At 36.2% G+C, this 26,722-nt stretch overlaps 1 protein-coding gene across 1 annotated transcript in view; it reads left to right on the forward strand.

The window, feature by feature from the left end:
- Nucleotides 1-7,601: 7,601 nt before the first annotated feature.
- LOC137648813 (uncharacterized) overlaps nucleotides 7,602-26,722 on the forward strand; it is a 20,075-nt gene continuing 954 nt past the window's right edge. The window contains exons 1-3 of the mRNA XM_068381971.1: nucleotides 7,602-7,751; nucleotides 16,400-16,556; nucleotides 25,077-26,722. The exon at nucleotides 25,077-26,722 is cut by the window's right edge and continues 954 nt beyond it. Of these exons, the coding sequence (XP_068238072.1) occupies nucleotides 7,608-7,751; nucleotides 16,400-16,556; nucleotides 25,077-25,195 (420 nt within the window). The 5' untranslated portion in view covers nucleotides 7,602-7,607 and the 3' untranslated portion in view covers nucleotides 25,196-26,722. The remainder of the gene's footprint in view (nucleotides 7,752-16,399; nucleotides 16,557-25,076) is intronic.

A 26,722-nucleotide genomic window follows, 5' to 3' on the forward strand; every position in this document is an offset into this window, starting at 1 on the left:
TGAATCTGAACCAGTGTTGCCAGATGGGTTAGTATAAAAATCCCCAAAACTCATAAAATATCCCCAAAACAACCTAAAAATCCCCATTTCCACAAATATGTTCTCCCTCTGTCTTGATCACGCAGGCTTTACTAAAATAGAAATTACTCAATATACTTCATATAAGCGCAAGCAAATCAATTGCAACAATATAAAAGTTTACTCGTCTTTTTTTCTTCATAGAAATTTGAACAGAATATCCCCATCAGACACCCAAAATCCCAAACTCTAGGGATAAATCCCCATACCTGGCAACACTGATCTGAACAGATATCGAAGCAGTCAGTGAGAAACAGAGAACGTTGTCGAGGTGTCCCTTTGGAGGAAGTCGGAATTTATATAGTTTTATGTACTCTAAGTGTTCGTAATATGTGTATATTATTATTCTAGCTGATAACGGAATCAGGTGAGTCATTGTATAAATGTTAAACAATTCCTCAAGTAAAACATTTCATTCGAACAGGCATAAAATCGAAGAAGTTGTCTAGCCTGCATGTCTAGTGACTTGTGTGTGGGTCGATTACATTACGTCACTTGTCACAGGTGTTGGAGAATGATCAGTAACATACATACTAACGAATTTTATCAGCTTAGGACAGCATTATAGTGTAATGATAGATTTATGTTTGATTACAAACGGTCACAAGGCTTGGCAAAAGGTGAAGATTTTCGTGACTCAAGGACCCCAGCCCACTTCCCATTTTTTGTTTGTTCCCTTCTTTCTCAATTCCACTTATTACATTCTTGATTCTCAAGTTGATTTTGAGGGTTTCATCTTAAATTGCATTCGGGTTGCCTCAGGTACAAGCTTTCTTACAGTTAGGAGCACTAAAATATCTTGTATTTTAGTATTTTTATCTTGCATTTCCATGTCACGACAGTTTAAATATGTAGTATTTCGAAAGGTTAATTCTTGGAGGCATTATACCGATTCCTCAACCCCCCCCCCCCTTTTTTTCAAAAGTATTTTTCTTTTGGGTCTATGAACTATTTGTTTCCCATGCTCTCACATAAGTAGAAGAATTGGTCAGATTGTTTTTTATAATAAAATAAAACATAAGCTACAAATTGGTTGTTTTGTTAATTCTTGCAGGCATCATACTGATCCCCCCCCCCCCTTTTTTTCAAAAGAATTTTTCCTTTTGGGGTCTATGAACTATTTGTTTCCCATGCTGTCACACATGGAGAAGAATTAGTCAGATTGTTTTTTATGATAGAATACAACATAAATAATCTATAAATTGGTTGTTTTTATGAATGTTGCATAGGCTATGATAGATGTGTCCTATAAGCGTGGACAGTGGTAAAATACATGTGAATATTGCAGTACTAGTCTTCCTTGACTATGATAACCTGTTGTTCATCTTAAACATGGGGCATATAAGTTGTTAAACACAATGACTTTGCCCCTGGCTAAATTCCTAACAGGATCTGCCAAGGGCATTTTAACATTTAAAAGGGCGTAAAAACTTAATATGTATTGCAATGTTCCTTCTTGATTGTGTTCAGCATATTATGATACGGAATATCAATCTTATGGGTTTAGGTCGCACATTTGCAAACATTTTATGAAGTTATTCTCGTCTTTTATTCAATATACAAGTCATGGTCTGTTATAGTCTATGATGCAATATCTTCATCTGGGGAATTTGCTTGAAGGTAGTAGTAATAATAATAATAATAATAATAATAATAATATTATTATTATTATTATTATTATTATTACTATCCAAGCTACAACCCTAATTGGAAAAGCAAGATGCTATAAGCCCAGGGGCTCCAATAGGGAAAAATAGCCCAGTGAGGAAAGGAAATAAGGAAATAAATAACTGAAGAGAACAAATTAACAATAAATCATTCTAAAAAAAAGTTATGTCAAAATAATGATAATTCTTTTTTTCTTCATCAGCTGTAATATTTGGCTTTTTTTTTTATTTTCCCACGAGTTTAGTTTTACGCTGCTTGTGGTTTAATCTATCTGTCTGATTTCTCATAAGCTTTTACTGTAGTAAAGATTAGATTTTAAACTAAAACGTGTTCTTTAAACTTATTTGCATAGTTTGCTTCCTCATATTTTGGAGATGTAACAATACATGGAAGGATAGAAAAACAGCTAAATGGATACGTCAAAAAACTAAAGTAATGGATATCCTTGAAACCATTAGCAAGCTCAAATGGAACTGGGCAGGGCACATTGCCAGGATGACAGACAACCGATGGGCATCACGAACAACCTTCAGGACACCCCCGAGGATACCCAAGAAACCGAGGAAGACAAAAAACCCGCTGGCGAGATGACTTAGACCAACATAAGCAACAGTGGCACAGAATAGCTTGCGATAGAAGTCTGTGGAGGAACCTGGGGAAGGCCTACATCCAACAAAGGACTTTTGAAGGCTGAAATGATGATGATGATGAACAGTACTTACCTTTGGTTACTCCTGGCTTCCGTATTTTTCGTTCATCTTGGTGGGCTTCTCCATTGTTTTGATTTTAGTCGTCATTCACGAGAGATGACGACCTCGCCCGATTCCTCTTGTTTGACCCACGAAAAATTGATTTTAAATCTATCATGTAATACATACGGGTAAAATATTTTTATTTTGTATATTTTTTTATTTCGAATTTGACAATGAATTCCATTGGAAATGTTGGGTTTACTCGTTACACTCATTATTATTATTATTATTATTATTATTATTATTATTATTATTATTATTATTATTATTATTATTATTATTATCTAAGCTACAACCCTAGTTGGAAAAGCAAGATGCTATAAGCCCAAGGGCTCCAACATGGAAAAAGAGCCCAGTGGTTAAAGGAAATAAGGCAATAAAGGAACGATATAAGAAGTAATGAATGATTAAAATAAAATATTTTGAAAACATTATTAAAACACATTTGATATATAAACTATAAAAGGACTTAAGTAAGCCTATTCAACATAAAAACATTTGCTGCGAGTTTGAACTTTTGAAGTTCTACTGATTCAACTACCCGATTAGGAAGGTCATTCCACAACTTGGTCACAGCTAGAATAAAATTTCTAGAGTACTGTGTAGTATTTGTCCTCATGATGGAGAAGGCCTGACTATTAGAATTAACTGCCTGCCTAGTATTACGAACAGGATGGAACTGCCCGGGAAGATCTGAATGTAAAGGATGGTCAGAATTATAAAAAAATCTTATGCAACATGCATAATGAACTAACTGAAAGACGTTGCCAGAGATTAATATCTAGATCAGGAATAAGAAATTTAATCGACCTTAAGTTCCTGTCCAACAAACTAAGATGAGAATCAGCAGCTGATGACCAGACAAGAGAACAATACTCGAAACAATGTAAAATGAAAGAATTAAAACACTTCTTTAGAATAGACTGATCACCGAAAATCTTGAAAGACTCTCAATAAGCCAATTTTTGTACAATTGAAGAAGACACAGACGTAATGTGTTTCTCAAAAGTAAATTTGCTGTCGAGATTCACTCATACAAAGTTAAAGAAACTTTATCAATGCTGAGATCCAGATGTAGACGAGCCACGGTCCTTGATCTACTTACAATCATACTTTGAATTTTGTTAGGATTCAACTTCATACCCTATGATTTGCACAATGCGCTAATTTTAGCTAGACCTCTATTAAGGGATTCAACAACCCCAGATCTACATTTAAGAGATGGAATTGTGCAAAGAGAGTAGCATCATCTGCATATGCAACTACCTTGTTTTCTAGACCAAACCACATGTCATGTGTATATAGTACGAAAAGTAATGGGCCAAGAACACTACTCTTTACCTCTAACTATATGGAGGGTCGGATGAAGTTGGATACTGATGGTTTTTTATAATAATAATGATAATAATAATAATAATAATAAAAACACATGGAGCGTGCTTCTACTTGACCGATGGATCTCCCGTCCCAATTCTATGAAACGAATAAAATCAAATTTACTCTTGTTGGCATATTCGCTAAAACGAAGTTTCAAATATTGTTTGCACTACTGTGGTGTAATATACAGTGCGTTGTCTAAAATTAGGTCTATTTTCATTTTCATTTTAATGATTTTTTGTTCTGTTATAGTCTTCGCTAAAAGCATGTGAATGACATATTATGACCCATTACTGATAATTTTGTGCATTTGCCTTGTTTAATTCTTCCAGTATAGGTAGTGTAGTATTTTATTATGCTTTTTTAAGACATTGATTTTAGGTTATCTAAAGGGCATTTCCTTTCTAGTTTTATCAGATATTGTGTTCTAATTGGCTGTGGGAGGAAAGGAGGGTAAGTTGGTGAATCCCCCCACCCCCACCCCCGTGGCAGAGGACTTCACCACAAGGATGGTTAGATTAAAGAAGGGAAGAGCCTAGTGTGCCTTATAATGTGCATTAAATATGACTTTTGATAGACGACCATAGTCTTTATTTTATAATTTCCACTCTGTTTCTGGGTGCTGTACTTTAAAAGAAACTTGTACCAACCGTGTGTCACACAATTGTACATAATTCCTTTTGTATATATTATGCCTGTATCTTCGCTCTTCCCTCGCACTAAAAAGAATCAGAATAAACATGTCTGCGTGTCGCCTATGTAACATTGTCTGTTTCTCGAACATGTAATTTCCTGTTGCCTTGAGGTTTTGTATATAAAGGAGAGTGTTCCCTAATAAATTAACTCAGTTGCTTTCACACTGCCTTTGAGTTCACAACCTTTCTCTCGGCACCGTCACAAACTAAAGGTTTTCTGCATTGCCCCTTCTCTCTCAGGTGCATTAATTTCTAAATATTAATTTTCACCTATGATTATTTTGCTTCAAATTTTACTTGTCATCTCTTATTAAATATTTCAGGTTACCCTTGTAAGAGTAATAATATTCGCATCAGATTAATAATAACGATATTAAAATCAATTGCCAGCCTTATACCTGTGTTTGAACATGTGAATTGGTTTCAGATATAAATTTGTATCGACTGTATGATTAGATCAATGTTATTTTGGGGGGAAAATTAGTCAATCAGGTGTGCTTTACTGAAATGGTAGTTGCTTGACTTTTATATCATTCGAAATATTACTAGAGAAAATATATATAAAATGTGGGAATCAAATCACCTGAAATTACATATAAAAATCAAACTATATATCAGTTTAATGAGATCGGTGTTGCTATATGGACATAAGTCATGGCATGACAATGAAACAATCCCCAATAGATTTAGTATATTTGAGAATAAAGCCCTCAGAAGGATATTAGGAGTTAAATGACAGGGCAGGATTAGAAATGGAACCATGAGAAAGATTACTCGAGTGCCATATGTGGATATCATAATGAGTGGTAGATTGAGATTAGTTCACGTTTAGCTGGGTTCCACAAAGCACCAAAAGAGTTGGAAGACCTAGGCTTACATAGCTGAGGACTATGAAGCGGGAAGTAGGAGATGGTGAATGGAAAAAGTATCGAGACGATTAGCGAAATCTTACAAAGACCATTTGCGTTAGTAGGCGATATATATATATATATATATATATATATATATATATATATATATATATATATATATATATATATATATATATATATATGTATATACATGTATATATATATATATATATATATATATATTTATATATATATATGTATATATATATATATATATATATTTATATATAGATATATATATATATATATATATATATATATATATATATATATATATATATATATATATATCAGCCGGTATTAATCCACTGCAGGACTTAGGCCTCAAGACATTCTTCCACGCGCGCCTGTTTATGGTCTTTCTATACCACTCTATGTCAGCAAATTTTCTTTGTTCGTCAATCCATCGCTTTCTCTTCCTTTCTTCATTTGCCATCTCTTGGGATCCATTCTGTTATTCAGCATAGCCTTCTATTATCTGTCATTCTCATTATATGTCGTACCCATGTCCATTTCTTTTTCTTACCCTCTACTTCAGTTTGCTCTCGTATCCACGTTGCTTTTTTTTCTGTCTCTTTGTGTTATTCCCATTATTATTCTTTCCATGACTCTTTGAGTTGTAACAAGCTTATGTTCTAAGGTTTTATTATTATTATTACTACCCAAGCTACAACCCTAATTGGAAAAGCAAGATGCTATAAGCCCAGGGGCTCCAATAGGGAAAAATAGCTCAGTGAGGAAAGGAAATAAGGAAATAAATAACTGAAGAGAACAAATTAACAATAAATCATTCTAAAAAAAGTAATGTCAAAAGAGATATGTCATATATAAACTATTAACAACGTCAAAAACAAATATGTCACATATAAACTATAAAAAGGCTCCGAATTTCTAATGCATAAATCAACACTTGTAGGACTATCTGATACTCTCCTAATTAGAGAAAGTGGCATTTTACATTTCGTAATCTCATTTTGTTTACCAAGAGTTCTCCATCCCATGTTTTTCCATCTTTTAATTTCGGTCTCATGTGGGGAAACACAAATTGTAAGTCTTCAATAAGTAAACTTTTAACAATCTATAGAGATTTGTCCATAACTCTTATTTGTTGTCGCTTCATTTTCATTTTACTCATATTCATGTACAGGCCTACGTTTCTGCTTTCTCTATTTGAATATTCTATCATCTTTTGCAATTTCTCCCGTGATTCACTAAATAGAACTATGGCATCTGCAAATTTTAAGTTTTTATGGTATTCCCCATTAATTTTCCCAATCTAAACTCTGGGGTTCGAGTCCCGCTCTGTGAATAGTTTAGGAGAGGTGGGTCTCCCTTTCTAACTCCCTTTATCAATAAGCATTTTCTCACTATCTTTATGTAGTTTTAGGATTGCTTTACTTCCTGTATAGATATCTACAAGTGTTCTAACATAATATTAATTTATTTTTTGTCTTTGTAGGGTTTTCATTCCTGCTAAAATTTTGACAGAATCAAAAGCTTTCCTATAATCTATAAATACCATACATAGGGATTTGTCATACTCTGCTAATTGTTCCATTAGCTGAATAATTAAATGGATATGTTAATATTTTTTATATTACAGAGAGTAGACTTTTTGGACAGTAATTTTTCAGGTCTTTTGTGTCTCCCCTGATGTGAATTAGTATAATGATAAAGTTTTTCCAAGCTGTATGTTTACAGTATAGCACTCTTGCAGATATTTGTGTAAAACTTTCTCTAGTTTTACTGCTAAGGAATATCCTCCATCACTTATATATATATATATATATATATATATATATATATATATATATATATATATATATATATATATATATATATATATATATATATATATATACATATTTATATATACCCACTCCCCCTACCTAAGGGTTGGGGAGAGACCGAGTAATTATACTTCTAGCAATGCCGCTGACCGTGATCGGAAAGAAATTACATATACATATATATATATAACCAGAGACTTGCTTTTCATTGTATAGCGGACGTTATTCATAAATGAATATGTATATATCATATGCTGTTATGAAATCACTAAGACCTACCTACCAGTTAATATTAATAAGTGAGCCCCTAACAAAATACTTCATCAACAGAACGAGATGGCAAAGCTATGGATGACCATTCTGGTGATGTTGGCCGTGTCGGCATCTCTAACGGTAGCCCTGAAGTGCATGGCCTGCGATGACTGTAAACACAGACCGCCGCTATCCATGACCTGCCCAGCTGGTAATACCGTATGTATGGTAAGTCTTGACTCTTGAGGATTGTTTTCTTCCTTGACTGTGTAGGATAAGTAGGTTTAAAAGAGTATTTGTTCCAACACAGAGTACTTACCTAGAACTACTTTCTTAGGAGTTACTGGTAACTCTTCCACTGGTAACTCTTCCCAACAACTCCTAAGAAAGTAGTTCTAGGTATGTTAGGAAAAATACAAATTACTAAAGATTTGTGGATTTTCCTGTTATTTATCGCTGAAGGACATGTCCCTTGTTATTTAACAAAAGATCGGAAATACCACAAGGACAGTCCGTGTGTTTTACACTTTCAAGATGTGAGAAAAAATGAATGAAATGAGGTATAGTATGTTTTTACCGCCATGAAAAAAATAGCTCTCTCTCTCTCTCTCTCTCTCTCTCTCTCTCTCTCTCTCTCTCTCTCTCTCTCTGCATTAGCAACTCTGGTGGATATACGAGGTGCCTCACACTGAGGGACCGGGGGGAACCCAAACCCAAAATAAGGCAATAAGGCTCTCTCTCTCTCTCTCTCTCTCTCTCTCTCTCTCTCTCTCTCTCTCTCTCTCTCTCTCTCTCTGGTGGATATACGAGGTGCCTCACACTGAGGGACCTGGGGGAACCCAAACAAAAAATAAGGCAATAAGGCTCCCTCTCTCTCTCTCTCTCTCTCTCTCTCTCTCTCTCTCTCTCTCTCTCTCTCTCTCTCTCTGCATCAGCAACTCTCTGGTGGATATACGAGGTGCCTCACACTGAGGGACCTGGGGGAACCCAAACAAAAAATAAGGTAATAAGGCTCTCTCTCTCTCTCTCTCTCTCTCTCTCTCTCTCTCTCTCTCTCTCTCTCTCTCTCTCTCTCTCTCTCTCTCTCTCTCTCATTAATTCCAGATTAATGACGTAAGTTATTAGACTGACCCCATTTTGATTACATATTTTACATTAGTAAAAATGTAGATAGTCATTACATAGTAAATTATTTCCTTTCCTCACTGGACTATTTTTCCCTGTTGGAGGACTTGGGCTTATATAATCTTGCTTTTCCAACTAGGGCTGTAGCTTAGCTAATAATAATAATAATAATAATAATAATAATAATAATAATAAGTCATAGGGGCGATATCTATTAGCGATGTTGGTGTTTTAGGTATATGATTATACCATAATGTTATATCGTTAACGCTTATATTTTAGATTAAAAGAACATGAAATTATTCATTTTACTAGTTCTAATCAGAACATAGAATAGGCCAGACAATTCGTTGTATGTGTAGGTAAAGGGAAAATGAACCGTGACCAGAGAGAAGAATCCAATGCTGTACTGTCTGGCCAGTCAAAGTACCCCATAACTCTGTAGCGGTAGTATCACATGTATGTTATTATTATTATTATTATTATTATTATTATTACTGCTACTAACTAGCTAAGCTACAACCCTAGTCAGTCTCTCTCTCTCTCTCTCTCTCTCTCTCTCTCTCTCTCTCTCTCTCTCTCTCTCTCTCTCGTACAGCTAACAACATCACTTGTGATAATTTCCTTAAATCAACTTCGGTCTATCGTCTAATAATATATATTCAAGCATCGCATGTGTTTTGTTTGGCGTTTTTCTGTTTACATTCTTTCGATGAATTTGTCCTTTTGTATCGGATTACATTTATTAAATTACATCCAATGTGATATTGGTCTCTATAATGGTGACTAATTTGATTCAGAGGATTGTATTCAATATTACAGTGATTCTGCAATTGAAATCAAACTGAATAGAATCGACTGAATCATGTCACCCATTCTTATTGCATTTGCAGCAACATAAGCGGTTGTTAAACTCATCAAAGTCGAGGTTTGCGGTGTTTTGACATTTTCCTTGCTTCTCAAAAGCTGCTGCAATATTTTCCTCTTATAAGTTTACTTTGCAACTGCTTTCAATTGAACACTTCAAGGCAGATGGTCTTGTAATGATAAACATCATTATGCAAATTATTCTATATTATTTCCAGACTTAAAGAATAATATTTGGTGAATCGTGTTGTTAAATTCCTATTTGTGTATTTAGTCGGGCACATGTTAATTATAATCCCTTATGTGCTTCGACTGAAGAGTTTCAAGTATAACGAACTTGGTTGTTCTCTTGCTTCACTGTTTATTTTAGAGTAAATTTTAGCGTTTATTTTTTGGAGGAAAACCTGTACTCAAAGGGAATTGAGTATTACTGTTTATCAAGGTACGGATCTATGCTATTGTATGATATGGAACATAGATGGCTATATCATTGCCACCATAAAATTGAACCAAAATCCCTAATATCGCAAGAGGGTCTGCCCCTCTCTTTTATGCTTCTCCTGTACTTCTCTTTCTCCCTTTTTCCTTAATCTTTCCCATCCCGAGTACCTGCCTTCGAGCTATAAACTGGATTGTATCCAGGGGTACTCTTCCTTTCCCCATATTCCCCACTTCCCTATTCTTATCCTTATTATTATTATTGCCACCATTAAGAGAGAGAGAGAGAGAGAGAGAGAGAGAGAGAGAGAGAGAGAGAGAGAGAGAGAGAGGTGATATCAACTCTGCTTCACATAATCCTGTTAATTTCAGGTTTTCTTCTTAGTGACCATGCTAGCCCTTCATTGGTACAAGCAGTTGCTTTGTCACCCAAGGCTAGCACGGGAACAAAGGAAATCTCCAGGTCTGCAAGGGATGACCCCTTTGCAAGGGATTCTTTAGAATACCTTCTTGGTGCAGTACAGGGAAGTAATAGAAGATCGTCAGAGTCATGCCACTATTCTCTAGAATGGGATGACTCCGCCCCCCCCCCCCTTCCCCTCTTCAGAGGGGTGAGGAGTCATTAAATAGAAATCTTTCGACTTCCGACTCGTGTCCCACCTCTAAGCCTTAAGTACTTATTGGAAAGTGTTGGCAGTCAGATCAGTGCTATCCCTAACCCATTAAATCTCTCTCTCTCTCTCTCTCTCTCTCTCTCTCTCTCTCTCTCTCTCTCTCTGACTTTAATCCACATTTTCTGTGTATCCATATGCTTGGAGATATACGTCAGTCCAGATTAATGACGTAAGTTATTAGACTGACCTCATTTTGATTACATATTTTACATTAATGAAAATGTAGATAGTCATTTCATAGGAAATTATTTCCTTTCCTTATTGGACTATTTTTCCCTGTTGGAGGACTTGGGCTTATATAATCTTGCTTTTCCAACTAGGGCTGTAGCTTAGCTAGTGATAATGATAATAATAATTATACTACTACTACTACTACTACTACTACTACTACTACTAATAATAATAATAATAATAATAAGTCACAGGAGCGATATCAATTAGCGATGTTGGTGATAGTAGGTATATGATTATACCATAATTTTGTATCGTATCGTTAACGCTTATATTTTAGATTAAAAGAACATGAAATTATTCATTTTACTAGTTGTAATCAAAACATAGATGGTTAGAGAAAAGAATCATGACCTAACATAAGAATAATGATTTTCAACTTTGATTCCGTGCACTCTAAGCTATACTCTGAGCTGCACCTTCATCTACAGACATATTACCTCCATTCATAACCTTTTTAATCTTTAATTAAGGAGTGCAATGGTGTGGGGGGTCATCTTAGTTACATCTCAATGTTGAGTGGTCTCCCTTGGTCATTTATTACAGACTGCTAAACAGTAAGAGGCCGTACTCTGTATAATCCAAGGTAAATCTGAAAACAACCGACGGTGATTATATGTCACAAATTTCATAAATACATACATATACCAAGGCACTTCCCCCAATTTTGGGGGGTAGCCGACATCAACAAATGAAACAAAACAAAAAAGGGGACCTCTACTCTCTACGTTCCTCCAGCCTAACAAGGGACGCAACCGAGTTCAGCTGGTATCTACATCCTGTGAGACAGCAACAAATTTCATAAATCGAATTTAATCGAAAAAATTTCATATTTTCGTAAATATGTGACACATGTTCATTGCCTTAAAGCAAGTTCCCATCCTCAATTTACTTGCTGTCTGGACATATTGTAGTTCAAACTTTTAATACTGGTCGGCTCATTAAGACGTTATTGCGCCACTGTAAACATACATGTTTATAAGATCAGCCCTTCGCTATGAGAGCTTCGGTGATCCACAAGATTATCCACATTTTAGGATATATTTAATCCCGCTCACTTTCAATGCAGGAAGGCAACAGAAAGATCGTGGTTGTTATATTTCCTGGTTGCAAATATGCTAAACGGAGGTTGATAACCGCTTAATTGCCATCAATGTTAGTGTGTTCTACAGTAATAAGTGTTGTAGAAAGTTAAACAATGGTACAGTATACTGTTTCCTTTTAACTTCTATTGAGCTTAAAAGGGCCCCAGAATTTCAATCACCAAGCGCGAAAATGGAATGGAATTGTATAATACAAAATTTACACAATAATAATTTTTTTTTTTTAGATCACCTGTCCTTTCAGTAGAATTCATTGATCGGTAACGGACTCAATACAAGGTCAAGTTTTTCCTTTCATTTTAGCACTGATTATTTTTCATTTGCTGTCTGAGTGAGTGAATATGTTCCACTTTCACGCTAGGCTTTTGTACCAACCGTGTGTCACACGATAGTACATAGTTCATTTTGTGCTTGTACCTTCGCTCTCCCCTCGCACTAAAAAAAAACCTGAAAAAATCATGTCTACTTTTCTCCTCTGTAACAGTGACGATTTTTCAACATGAAAATTCTTGTTGTTTTGAGATTTTGTATATAAAGGAGAGTGTTCTACAATAAACTCACTCAGTTGTTTTCAACTTGCCCTTGAGTCACAACCTTCTCTCGGCCCGTCACACTTTCTAAAGGTTGACGCTAATAGTCGATTTACATATTTGAATGAATAGAATACATCGTGCCATACATCCAAGCCCGACTCCCATCCTTTTCTTAATGACTGATTAATTATCAGCTTCGTCAAAGTCCTGAACAATCTGATTGATTATCAGCTTCGTCAAAGTCCTGAACAATCTGATTAATTATCAGCTTCGTCAAAGTCCTGAACAATCTGATTAATTATCAGCTTCGTCAAAGTCCTGAACAATCTGATTAATTATCAGCTTCGTCAAAGTCCTGAACAATCTGATTAATTATCAGCTTCGTCAAAGTCCTGAACAATCTGAGGGCGATTCCCAAAATCCCAAAGTGCATCTGCCACTGGTAATTATCCCAGGTTGGTATCCAACATTCTCTAAACTGGGATCTGACCAATGAACGTTAAAACCAATAAAGTAAGAAATAAAGGATGTGTTGGCGGGAATTATACCAAACTCTTGGGTTCTTCGGAAAGCGATGTTTTCTTCTCAATTTATTATAGAAGGAAACAAAAGTTCCTGACGAGCTTTGGTGTTATGATTTATATCAATACATTTTTGGCACATGTTGGATGATAATGATGATGATGATTATTATTATTATTATTATTATTATTTATTGGGCGTCCTAGATCAGTGGCGCTCTAAGCATTCGCCCTCCTTGGCCCTAGCTTCGGTCGAAAGGGAGGGCTTGGTAGCTGATTATTATTATTATTACTTGGTAAGCTATAACCCTAGTTGGAAAAGCAGCATGCTATAAGCCCAAGGGCTCCAACGGGGAAAATAGCCCAGTGAGGAAAGGAAACAAGGAAAAATAAAATATTTTAAGAACAGTAACATTACAATAAATATTTCATATATAAATTACAAAAACAGTATCAAAACAAGAGGAAGAGAAATAAGATAGAATAGTGTGCCCGAGTGTACCCTCAAGGAAGAGAACTCTAACCCAAGACAGTGGAAGCCCATGGTGCAGAGGCTATGGCACTACCCAAAACTAGAGAACAATGGTTTGATTTTGGAGTGTCCTTCTCTTAGAAGAGCTGCTTACCATAGCTAAAGAGTCTCTTCTACCCTTACCAAGAGGAAAGTAGCCACTGAACAATTACAGCGCAGTAGTTAACCCATTGAGAGAAGAATTGTTCGGTAATCTCAGTGTTGTTAGGTGTATGAGGACAGAGGAGAATGTGTAAAGATAGGCCAGACAATTCGTTGTATGTGTAGGCAAAGGGAAAATGAACCGTGACCAGAGAGAAGAATCCAATGCTGTACTGTCTGGCCAGTCAAAGGACCCCATAACTCTGTAGCGGTAGTATCACATGTATGTTATTATTATTGTTATTATTATTATTATTATTATTACTAACTACCTAAGCTACAACCCTAGTCAGTGACTCTCTCTCTCTCTCTCTCTCTCTCTCTCTCTCTCTCTCTCTCTCTCTCTCTCTCTCTCTCTCGTACAGCTAACAACATCACTTGTGATAATTTCCTCAATTCTGTCGTCTAATAACATATATTCAAGCATCGCATATGTTTTGTTTGGTGTTTTTCTGTTTATATTCCTTCGTGGAATTTGTCCTTTTGTGTCGGATTACGTTTATTAAATTACATCCAATATGATATTGGTCCTTATAATGGTGACTGATTTGATTCAGAGGATTGTATTCAATATTACAGCGATTCTGCAATTGAAATCAAACTGGATAGAATCGGCAGAATCTTGTCACATATTCTTATTGCATTTGCAGCAACATAAGCGGTTGTTAAACTCCCATGAAATCCTGTTAATACCAAAGTCGAGGTTTGCGGTGTTTTGTGTCTCTCCTTACGTTATGTATCGCAGTAATGGACAATTTCCTTGCTTCTCAAAAGCTGCTGCAATATTTTCCTCTTATAAGTTTATTTTGGAGTTGCTTTCAATTGAACACTTCAAGGCAGATGTTCTTGTACAGCTCCTTTCAATTGAACACTTCAAGGCAGATGTTCTTGTACAGCTGCTTTCAATTGAACACTTCAAGGCAGATGTTCTTGTAATGATAAACATCATTATGCAAATTAATCTATATTATTTCCAGACTTAAAGAATAATATTTGGTGAATCGTGTTGTAAAATTCCTATTGGTGTACTTCAGCATAATAACATTGCAGGAATCATATCCCTTGAGGATATAGGTTCCTGCAGGAGTTTTCTGTCTAATTGACAGACTCTTAGACGATCACCTGAAAATTCAGGTCATAGGAAGTGGATTAGAGACAACACTTTACTCCTCCTAAGGACCAACTGTTCTGACATCCCAGAATTTTAAACTAGCCAGACTAGTTATAAGAACTTCCGCCTTCTTAAGGATAAGTCATAAGTCTCTTATTAAAGACAAAGGTTTATATTTGTGTAGGAACAAATTAGAATATTTCAAAGGTAATTTGTATTTTTCCTAACTATACAATCCTGAATCCTTTAAGTTCACGTTCCGCCTCATCTACCCCACAAGTCCTAGGTGAAGGTCAAAGTGCTGTACCAACCGTGTGTCACACAATTGTACACGACTCCTTTTGTATATATTATGCTTGTATCTTCGCTCTTCCCTCGCACTAAAAAGAAGCAGAATAAACATGTCTGCGTTCTCCTATGTAACATTGTCGTTTTCTTGAACATGAAATTTCCTGTTGCCTCGTCACATTGGTGACCCCGGAGTGACCAATGTGACGGGCCGAGAGAAGGTTGTGAACTCAGTTGCTTTCATACTGCCTTTGAGTTCACAACCTTCTCTCGGCCCGTCACAGTGCCTATTGTTGACAGCAGTGACCAGCTATGCTGAATGCATACTTTTATTAAAGGGCTCAAGTTTATATAGTTAGGAAAAACACAAATTACCTTAAACATTTGTGATTTATTTTTTCTCGATCTTCCTTCATGAAGATGATATAACATTTCATTTTGGATTATGTCTGTTGTTTTGAATAGCATTTAATTAATTGATTATAAGCATCGTTTGTGCAATAAATTCCTATTACATTGCCCTTCCAATATTTTATTTTTAGATATGTTTAACCTTTTTATCTTTAGGATTAATTAATACACATAATTTTTTTTCATTATTAGATTTTCATTTTTAAATTCATTTTTATTATCCAAAGTATATTTAATACCATAAGTTTAGATTGGACCAGGCTTGGCATTTTACCGTATTATGTATTAGTATACACACTAAAACCCAAAGGTTTGTGCTGTTGTTTAGAGATATTTTAGTGTATATTTTTCTTCTTTAATATGCCGAGATGCAAAATATTCATGTCTTACCCCATTTTGTATTGAACTCTCTTCTTGAACCATTGCACTGTAAAAGATGAAAATTTCTCTGTTATTTCTGCATGTATGAGAACATAGCTGTATAAGGACACGAATCTCTCATTTAATTACAAGGACACGAATCTCTCATTTGATTACAATATTGCATACTGTTTACAGTGTCTACAAAATATGACCATACAGTAGATGCAGTACTCTGAGCTCCCCCCGCCCCTGGGGCCCTCCCACCGCCCCTGGGGCCCTCCCCTCACCCCTGGGGCCCTCCTCCCGCCCCTGGCACCCTCCCCACGCCCCTGGTGCCCTCCCCACGCCCCTGGTGCCCTCCCCATGCCCCTGGCACCCTCCCCACGCCCCTGGTGCCCTCCCCAGAGAGTGTATACTATTTAGTTACATTTTCTTTTGGTACTTATACATCAAATGCAAAAGTTTTGTACGAATAAAATTATTACAGTTTTGATGCTCTCCTCAAGTGCCATTAAAGTTAGCGTTTGTTTTATTTCAGAAAACTAAAATTGACGGGAAAATCAAAAAGAATTGTGCCCCACGATCTGTTTGCAGTGTGAAAGCTGGCGACAGCAAATCAAAGGAGTTACTGAGTAAACTCAAGACGCTCTTCAGTGACCACGATGTTAAGAAACTCATTAGCGAAACTATTCACGGTAAGTGCTTCTATGTTATTTAAGGTATGGATAACTGAACTCTGTGTATTATGAGGCTTATTTTATAAATGGGGTAGTTTGTAGCGCTACTGCCAAGCGTCCTAATTTGCTTATTATCGCTCCGACTGTTATCTTGTATAGAATAGAAACGTTTGGAAATGGTCTACGGATCTTGAATATGTTGTGTAAGGGGGGGGGGACGCAGCCCCCCTGGGTAAGGATACGGCTTTTAGCATAGGTTAGGTGGGTTTTCTAAGTTAACTTCTCCCGCCAAAATCTTTTTTAGAACGACGGCCACAGTTCAGAATATTCCCGTTTTCTACGGGATCTGGCCGTCACCCTACAAAGACTCCTTTAAATGAATTGGTTTTTAGTATTAATATAACATTATGTCAATTTTAGTGGACATTTTATGAATTATTTTGTTTACTTAACTATAGCATTCAGTTCATGCTAATGCAAAATTTTTACGAAATCCTTTTTTATAAATTTGGAAAGATATTCCTTGCAGTAAAACGTGATCACATATAATTAATTTTTCTTGTGATTTGATTTATTGACACCTGAAAACATTTGTTACATAATACTACACTTGTAATCAACACCTTTAAAAATTTTATACAGTACTTTTACTGTCATGCAATAACTATACCGTGCATTATATTACTTAGCTATCTTTTACCCTTTTTATAACTATCCATTCATTGAAAGAGAAAATGGAGTAATCATGTTTTGTGGGTTAAATGTACCATGCATTCAACTGTAGACTACAAGTGTTTAGTGGATTGCTATTTTCCTGTGTGTGATCACTAAATAATTTTCTAAGAATCCATTGATAACACTGCCATAGAGGCTCAGCTGAAGTATAGTATAAGTAAATGAATGAAGGCTGATATAAGTGCTATAGTCGGGGAAGCATTGTGGGAAAAAAAAATCATATCCTTTTGCTCTTATATTTAAGTCAATGTAGACAAAAGTTTTAGATTTCCAGAATAATGTACATTTGTTTAAATTAAAAGATAGGGTACTGCCAAAATCCACTATTCCATGGCAGAACACCACTTGCACAGCATTGATGGATCTCAGGCCAAAGTTATTTGCCAACATACTGTAGTTGAGCACCTTCTTTGATATAATGAAAACATCAATTGCTCATATATGAATACAAACCCTCATCCTTTAGTAAGGATACATGTTCCGGTACACATACAAACTTTCATCCTTTACATAGGATAGATAGCAGTGAAGCTGGAATACACGGCTGTTAATATTTATAACAGCATGTAAATAACCCATCTGTAGTTACTGATCAGTAGCAAGGGAAGCATCCCTCCGCTCAGTGGCTCACTGACGAATTACTTTGATTTCAGCTATTGGTGTGAAGGACATCCTCACCACTGGAATAATGGCTTACCTGATTTTCTGCTTTCTCTTTTCAGAGTGTTTGTATGTGATTGTTTTTAGTGAGGATACCAGAGATGCGGACTTGCCTGTGGGTGTTGGGCTGTAAATGCAGCACCTTTATGTCGAAAAGGGAGACAGATGCTCATCTTTTATGCCCGGCTTGCAGAGGACACTCCTGCAATTAGGCCTCACCCTGCAACAAATGATGGATGTAGCCATCCTCCCAATGGGAGGTATACAGCAGTAGGAGGAAGTGGAAGTCGAAAAGGGATACTCTAGATGTCATCCACAAGGTAGAAGAAGTCCCTACTTCTCTCCCAGTCCTCTGGTACACGCCCTTCTTACCCTTCCCCATCAGTCTCCTCGTGAAGCTGCTCTGGCAAGAGTGATGGTCCTTTAAATTTAGGAAATACCTCGAAGCAGGTAGACCCACCCATTCCCCATAGAGAAACAGGGGACTCTGCTTCTCGGGGGAATCCTAAATTTCTTGCTAATGAAACCTTACAACTGTTATGGTCTTCCTTGTGTCATAAGGGTTCGCCCTTCAAGGACAAGCTGGTGGAGATTCTGGCTCGAGGGGACCAAAGCAAGAGAGAGTTTCTGCTCCTGCCGAAGATGCCATCGGCTCATATCCCTACATTGACGAGAAGAGAGAGTATCTCCTTTTCAGTCTCATACCCTCAAAACCTACTGGCTCTTCTCAAGTGCTCTTCCATGTTAGCCCCCTACTGGAAACTTTTTCTTCACCTGTACACTCTCCTTCTGGAAGATGCGTGAGTGCTGACAAGGAAAGTGTTTCTTCCCAGGATCGAATAAGGTTCTTTTGAATTGATTAATTAAATTAAGATAAATCGACGACAACCAAGAAAAAAAAAGGAATATAGTAAGAAAACTCGCAAAAGAAAACATAATTTTATTCACAGCTAGTCAAAGATCAATGTTTCTTGATTGAGTACTTGGGAAGCACAGAATTGAACAAAGAAAATCATCTGATTAAACTACACTTCAGCAAATAGGGGAACAGCCAAGAAAGCAGATAAATAATACTTAAAAGCAATGATGGTACTCTTCACAGCAGATCTTGACGATTCAGGAACGTGGAATTTTCAGGTCTGGGCGCTTCGTGGTTAGTAAGGTTGGTAATGACGACAGGGGTTAACTGGTTTGGACATCTCGGACAAGTTGTCATAAGGCTGGTCACATATGCTTTCTGGTCCTTACGTTCTCTCTCGTTCTCTCTCTCGTTCTCTCTCGTTCTCTGTATCTTTGAAGTTTATATACACCTGTATGGGAGGGGCTAACTATGGACAATTCCATATAAGGAAATTTTCTCCTTTCTTCATCCTCATTGGTTTTCCTTAAAACCACGCCTCTTTGATCACATCTTGCCGAACGCTCTGCTGGTGTAATCAGGATCCATATGGCGCTATAATTGAAGTGAGACGTGTTTACCTTCCGTTAATGTATTCTTTGGCGACAACAGACCCCCTTTATGCTATGGGTCTTTCCAAAACGCTGGCTCCTCGGATTGCAACAACTGACGATCCTTATGCCTCTGGTCTGCTGATCTAGGCACACCTAATAAATATCTTGACCTCAATCAACGCCGGTGACAGTTTCTGGTAAACACTAGCAGGAAGTCTTTTCTCTGCTTCTTAAGAGTAGAAACTTTACATGTTTTAACATTCTTTTCTATATTATTCTATCTACCCATGACACTCAACCCACAAGGAGGCATTGCCTTTTGAGCTCGTCTGACCTTTGGAGCCAGACGGAGAATGTAGATACAAATGTGCATACTTTTTCTCACCTATACGACACCCATGAGCCCAACAGAAAACTCTGAAGCTCCAGCATGCACTTGCACTTGAGCAACCCAGCTTTTTGGAGCTCAGATGTCACACCATTATCTCTTTTATCAGTAGTCTCTGAACGCACCTTGTCCCGTGATATCTATAGCGAAAAAGATTGCTACAAGAACCATTAACACACACTGGACCCCAGGAGTGCTTTTGTTCCAGAGCGCAGTAGTCTACCTGTGCTTGCGTGTCAGGGGATTCAGTACATACCTCCCTTTCCTAAACCTGCAGCTGGCCTTTCCGAAGGCCCCTGATATATAGGAAGGGGAATCGGAATCCACCTTTCTGCAGATACCTGCCTGCATCAGAAAGGTGAATGATCTAGGTGAGACTCCTTACTTCTCCCTAATGGGACAAAGGCTGCCATTGATAGACTTTATAGGGCCCCCAGGCCGACACACCTAGGTTTGAGATTCCTTGGTCGATCTTGGCCTCGTAAGTTCTGGATGAAGTCGATGCCCAGGTGTCAGCAAGAAGAGACTTGCTGAAGGCAGCGAGATCTGCTAAGATCATTTCTTCGCTGTTTCTATGCCAAAGGAAGTATGTACTATAAGACCCAAGGAGCCTTCCCTCTTAGCACTGTACTGTAGGTGTATGAATTTTAGCTCCAGTCAAAATTCATAATTCTGACAGCGATTTTGTCATGGCTAGTATATCAAGAGGTTGAAACTCTCCATTAAGGATTATATAACCACAATAAAGCATTTTATAGTAACAAATAGCCAAATCATATGGAATAATGAATTAGAAACAATAACTTGAAACAAATTAATCCATGGGAAACATCAGACCAGAAATACAAAAGGACGGAAGTCATTTTATCAAGATTACTTATTAGTCATACAAAATTGACCCATAGACTTGTAATGTGCACACCTCATGTGATAGTTCCGAAGTCCAGTGAGTGTGACACTATATTCATCATGCGACATAGTTTTGCAAATAGAGAGTTTTTTTAGAAGACAGAGAAAGACACGTTTGTGTCAGAAATTTGCCAGATATTTCATGGATTCTGAATGAGTTTCTGTTTTTAAGATTTTAATCTTTTTAAGAAGCATAGGTTTACCTGATAAATTTTTAATTTCTATTAATCCTAGAGTTTATCTCTAGTTTAATTTTCCCGATGAATTAGTATATATATTTCTGTGGTGACAGCTGATCCACTCAGTCCGCTGACTCCTTCCCTTCTCCTACGCGAGAAAACCACATTTCCCTCTATCAAAGCAGGTACATCGAAATTGAAAGTCATGGAGTTTGATTATACAATTTCGCATCACTAATCACAGTTCCATCCACACGAACTAAAGAGAACATCGGTACTACACTTGACCCTTTCTTATTCTGACAGACAAACTTGTATTTCCCAATATCTGCATTATTAGTTCTGGTACTCATTCGTAATCTCCAGTCATATTTTTTTTTTTTTTTTTTTTACACACACACACAAGCAAGCTCCGTCCTTTTCAATTGTAGCACATCCCCCCACCTACGTCACATAATTAACAGTATCTTTTAAACAGGATTTTTTTTTATTCATATTACAGAAAGATGTTTGTATTAATGGAATTCAAAACAAGTGGCCATTTCCCTTTTGGAGGAAATTAGAACTAATATTGGTCTGTTTGCAGATATTTTGAATGGATTTGATGTTAATCGTCGGACATGTGTTTTTTTGGGATGGGCTGAACTACGAAATATGCCAAAAAAACACCAGTTTCAGGAATAAAACCAGATGGGCTTAGGTGGTGTTCTTGTGTTTGTTTCCCTTTTACAAGTTTTTTTTTTTTTTTTTTTTTTTTTTTTTTTTTTTTTTTTTTTTTTTTTTTTTTTTTTTTTTTTTTTTTTTTTTTTTGTCATAACTTCAGCACAATTAAATGTACAAAGTACATGAATAATACACCTGGAACAGTTATTTACGTCATTATGAATACTGTGCTCAATAGCGTAGCTATGTGGGTGGGGATGGGGGAGGGGACCTTTTTTTATAATGACCTCGTGTCATAAGATAGAATTTACGTATACATTTAGAATTGCCAACAACTCACCTGACTCTGCTATAGAAAGTAGCAGTTATAACCTACATGTGGCCTGACTTGGTATTGCCCTCGGGACACGTATTCCTCCGCTAGGCCTAGTTTTATAGAAAATGGGAGTAGGATAAACTACACAAAACTCTGGTCGTTTGAGAGGAGGTTCCAGGTAACTATTAAGAAAGTATTTCGAGGTAAGTCTCTGTGTTGGAACAAATAATCTATTACAAAGTAGTTATAACCTTGGTGTCCACACTACTTTCATCTCACAATGAACTGCACAAAGTTATATATTTGACTCCGTTATACTGAAAACTATTCTAAAACAGCCTAAGACTATGTATTTTGATTTATGTTGATTTACTTATATTTGTAAACATGAATTCATATCTATATTTTGTTATATTTTTGTAGATAGAAAAATTACACACAAAATGTAAATGAATAAAATGTAATTGTATTTTTATAATAAAAGAAAAAAAATTACCAAATCTCAATTAAAACTAACCAAGGCATCTTAGGCATTCCTAAAAATTTTGACTATTACATTAAATGAGAACAGATTCTATTATTGCATTTAATTCCGATATATTTTAGTTTCACCAGAGGAATTTTTCAATAAATATAAACTCATAAGAATAGGCCAGGGAAAAAAACGGCAGCCTCTACAAATATATTTAGCACAAATACATCATCTGGATAGCTTAAAGTCTCTACCATTTGTTCTAAAGTTCTTGATATTAAATATTGTATAAAATGCCATGAAAATTACTTTTCATACATAATGTTTCAAAAAAGGTATATGTCGTCAAGTAGTAGTAGTAGTAGTAGTAGTAGTAGTAGTAGTAGTAGTAGTAGTAATAATAATAATGAAAGTTGTTGCAATGCAATGGATGCAATAATTATTGTGTCTATAACGTACGTTTTCTGAAAGGACCTGTCGCAAAGTTGAAGAAAATGAGTTAGTTGTGTTTGATTGGGATACTGAGTTAATATTGTAATTGCCTCTCTCTCTCTCTCTCTCTCTCTCTCTCTCTCTCTCTCTCTCTCTCTCTCTCTCTCTCTCTTTATGAAGATTTTATTTTTGTGGAATGTACGTTATTGATGCTTGCTGAATGTGTTCGCGAATCATGTTCAAATGAAATTATATGACATTTAATTATTGAAAATGTTATATAAATTTTTTTTTTTTTTTTTTTTAAACGCCTCCCTGTATCTGGATATAATAATATCCTGGATAATAATAATATCCAGTTTTTATGGCATATTTAACTGAAGTATTTGGGCTTAACTCATTTTTAACAAGGAAAGTTTCATTTCCATTAAAACCTGATAATTTAGAAATTTTTAGAATTAAGTGCGTACAGCCATTATAATTTGTTAAAGAGCAAAATTGTTTCCTTAGTGAAGCATGGATGTTGTATCGCCAATAACTTTCATTGCCGACAACAAGAGAATCTAATTTTGCAGTCAAGAATAGCAGTTTTCTTTTTACTCCTTAAAGTTATGAAAGTAAATCTCTTCATTTATTTATTTCCTTGTTTCCTTTCCTCACTGGGCTATTTTTCCCTATTGGAGCCCTTGGGCTTATAGCATCTTGCTTTTCCAACTAGGGTTGTAGCTTGGCTAGTAATAATAATAGTAATAATAATAACATTGATCCGCATCCAGATATTAACAGTTATAGATTAAGATCACAAGACCAGTCGGTCTCTGTCTAAAACAACTGTAGAAGTAAATTCCAGCCAGTCATTTTCCTTGTTAGGCCCTGTCCACACTACCGGGCAGTCCCTGACGGGCAAACAGTGATACCAGGCCACAATAGTTAGTGAACATGAGGGTTGATGACGTTAGAAGCGGGAAAACTAAAGGCAGGGATCTGGCAATACTTTATGATGCCAGATCCATGTCTGTGGTTTTCCCGCTTCTGACGTAATTAACCCTCAATCTTATTAACTATTGTGGTCTGGTATCACTGTTTGCCCATCGGGGACTGCCCGGTAGTGTGGACAGGGCCTTAGGAACTTATACAGAAACGTACCTTTTGTAAAATTCCTAACTGATTTCAAAGCAAGGTTTCGTATAACAATATTGCCAAAATTCTAAAGCAGTTCTACTCACCTTGAAACGATCAAAAGATTCGTTTTCGAATGAATTATGTTACCTCATGTACATGGAAATGTTAATAGTAATGCTATAACTCAGTGGTTCCCAACCTGGGGGAAATTCCCCCCTGGGGGGAAATTTGAAGCTTCCAGGGGGGAAATAATCACACTACCTACTAACTAAAACAAGCGGAAAATTTCCTCATAGTACGTGCGGCAATTTGTTGTTAGCCATTCAATTGTGATATGATCATATCAGTTCTCACTGACATGATATTCAAGGGGAGAATTAAAGTATTATGCCCATTTCTGAGGCAGGCGAGTGGGCATGAGGGCTGGGCGGGGCAAGAAGGGGAAAATCTGGATGATTGAACTAGGTGCAGGGGGGAATGCCAGAAAAATGGTTGGGAACCACTGCTATAACTTGTTTCCAAGGATACGTTTACTCAAAGGAAAATATAGATTTACTATTAGTACAGGTACCTTACTTGAATTTTTTTTTCCTAAATAGATTTACTTCTGTTACAACATTAGCACCGAGTTCTGATGATGGGTATAAAACAAGTGACTTTGGGGAATTTTGTATACTTTAACATAAGGAACTTTATTGTAGCAATCAATTACACTTACTCTTTTTTAATTAATATTGGACAAAAAAATCTTACCTTATGAAATTTTATGTGAACTCAGGATGCATAATTCTTGGGATACCAAGAAACATCATGATTCATTATTTCTGTATCAATACCAAATATGCTATGAGTGGTACAGCTAAGGAAATCTATCTTGTATTATATGAAAGATTTATTTTAATGGTGCTACTGTTCTTAAAATATGTTATTTTGTTGTTAATTAATTCTCTTGTAGTTTATTTGTTTCCTTACTTCCTTTCCTTGCCGGGCTATTTTCCCTATTGGAGCCCTTGGGCTTATAGCATCCTGCTTTTCCAACTAGGGTTGTAGCTTAGCAAGTAGTAATAATAATAATAATAATAATAATAATAATAATAATAATAATTAGGGCTAGACCAGCATAAGTGTTTGGGTATTATGACCACATTTTCCCTCATTTCAGTGTACCAATATACCTATAGATTTTTATTTTGTTTGTCTTCCGTAACAGGACGGGATAAACTTGTGCACTGTTGTTCCGCTGATTACTGCAATGGGTCATCTGACCGCAGAGCCAGCCTGGGACTCCTCTTCATCCTGCCTTTTGCCATTTATCTCTTTGGCTTCTGAAGAATGACACCGAATTTGGCGTTCTGTTTAGCAAAGCATTACACTGGTTGGATTTCCATCTTACTGTAGTCCAGTGGTTCCCAAACTGGGGGGCGCGCCCCACTAGGGGGGCGTGAGGACGATACAAGGGGGGCGTGAAGTCATCTGCTCGAAATTACTTGTTTAATAGAATAATAAAATCATTAAAAGAACAAATATATCTGTCATTACATACATGCATCCATCTCACTAAATTTGACCAGAAATTGTGCCTTAGTCTCATAAGTATTTCCAAATATTATATGCCATGTTTTCAAATTATCTATTCTTAAAATTGCACCTCAATTTTGCCAATTTGCTAATGTTCAAACTTTTATTCGCTTACTTTGAACCAAATTTTCATTTTTAGTTACTGGAATGTACTATTATTTGTTTGAGTGGCTTTCATTATTAAAATGTAATACAAACAGAAATCTGTTTTCCTGTACAGTGCTAAGAAATAAATGTAAGAATCATTTCATATAAAAAAAAAAGTACGGGTCTACTGGAAACAAAAAGGGGGCGTCGGGTAAAATAGTTTGGGAACCACTGCTGTAGTCGAAAAGTGAGGAATTATCGATGCAAGGTATGAGGTTATGACTTTATGAAAACAGTTTTCAAAAATATCCATGACATCACAATATTTTCTGTATCCGCAGATGTTTCGAATTGCACCCCAGTGTCATATTATAGTGAATTTTCTCAGGATGATACGGATATTCTGAAACTCTATAAGAAATGTATATGTTCTCATATTTGTACTTGTAATTATGTATGAAAAGTAATTTTTATGGCATTTTATACAATATTTAATATTAAGAACTTTAGAACAAATGGTAGAGGCTTTAAGCTATCCAGATGATGTATTTGTGCTAAATATATTTGTAGAGGCTGCCGTTTTTTTCCCTGGCCTATTCTTATGAGTATATTTATTGAAAAATTCCTCTGGTGAAACTAAAATATATCGGAATTAAATGCAATAATAGAATCTGTTGTCATTTAATGTAATAGTCAAAATTTTTAGGAATGCCTAAGATGCCTTGGTTAGTTTTAATTATGAGTTGATAATTAGGCTGTTTTAGAGTAGTTTTCGGTATAACGGAGTCAATTATATAACTGTGCAGTTCATTGTGAGATGACAGTAGTGTGGAAACCAAGGTTATAACTATTTTGTAATAGATTATTTGTTCCAACACAGAGACTTACCTCGAAACACTTTCTTAGGAGTTACCTAGAACCTCCTCTCAAACGACCAGAGTTTTGTGTAGTTTACCCTACTCCCATTTTCTATAATACTAGGCCTAGCGGAGGAATACGTGCCCCGAGGGCAATACCAAGTCAGGCCACATGTAGGTTATAACTACTTTGTAATAGATTATTTTTATTATTGTAACAAGACGGAGGTTAAGGTCATAACCTGTTACAGTTCTTGCAGTTACGGATAATACGAAGATAATAGAAATTCTCGCAATACAGTATTTGGCGCAAAGGCCTCTTTTGTTGTGTAGG

This window comes from Palaemon carinicauda, chromosome 1 (genome assembly GCF_036898095.1).
Source record: "Palaemon carinicauda isolate YSFRI2023 chromosome 1, ASM3689809v2, whole genome shotgun sequence".
NCBI lineage: Eukaryota > Metazoa > Arthropoda > Malacostraca > Decapoda > Palaemonidae > Palaemon > Palaemon carinicauda.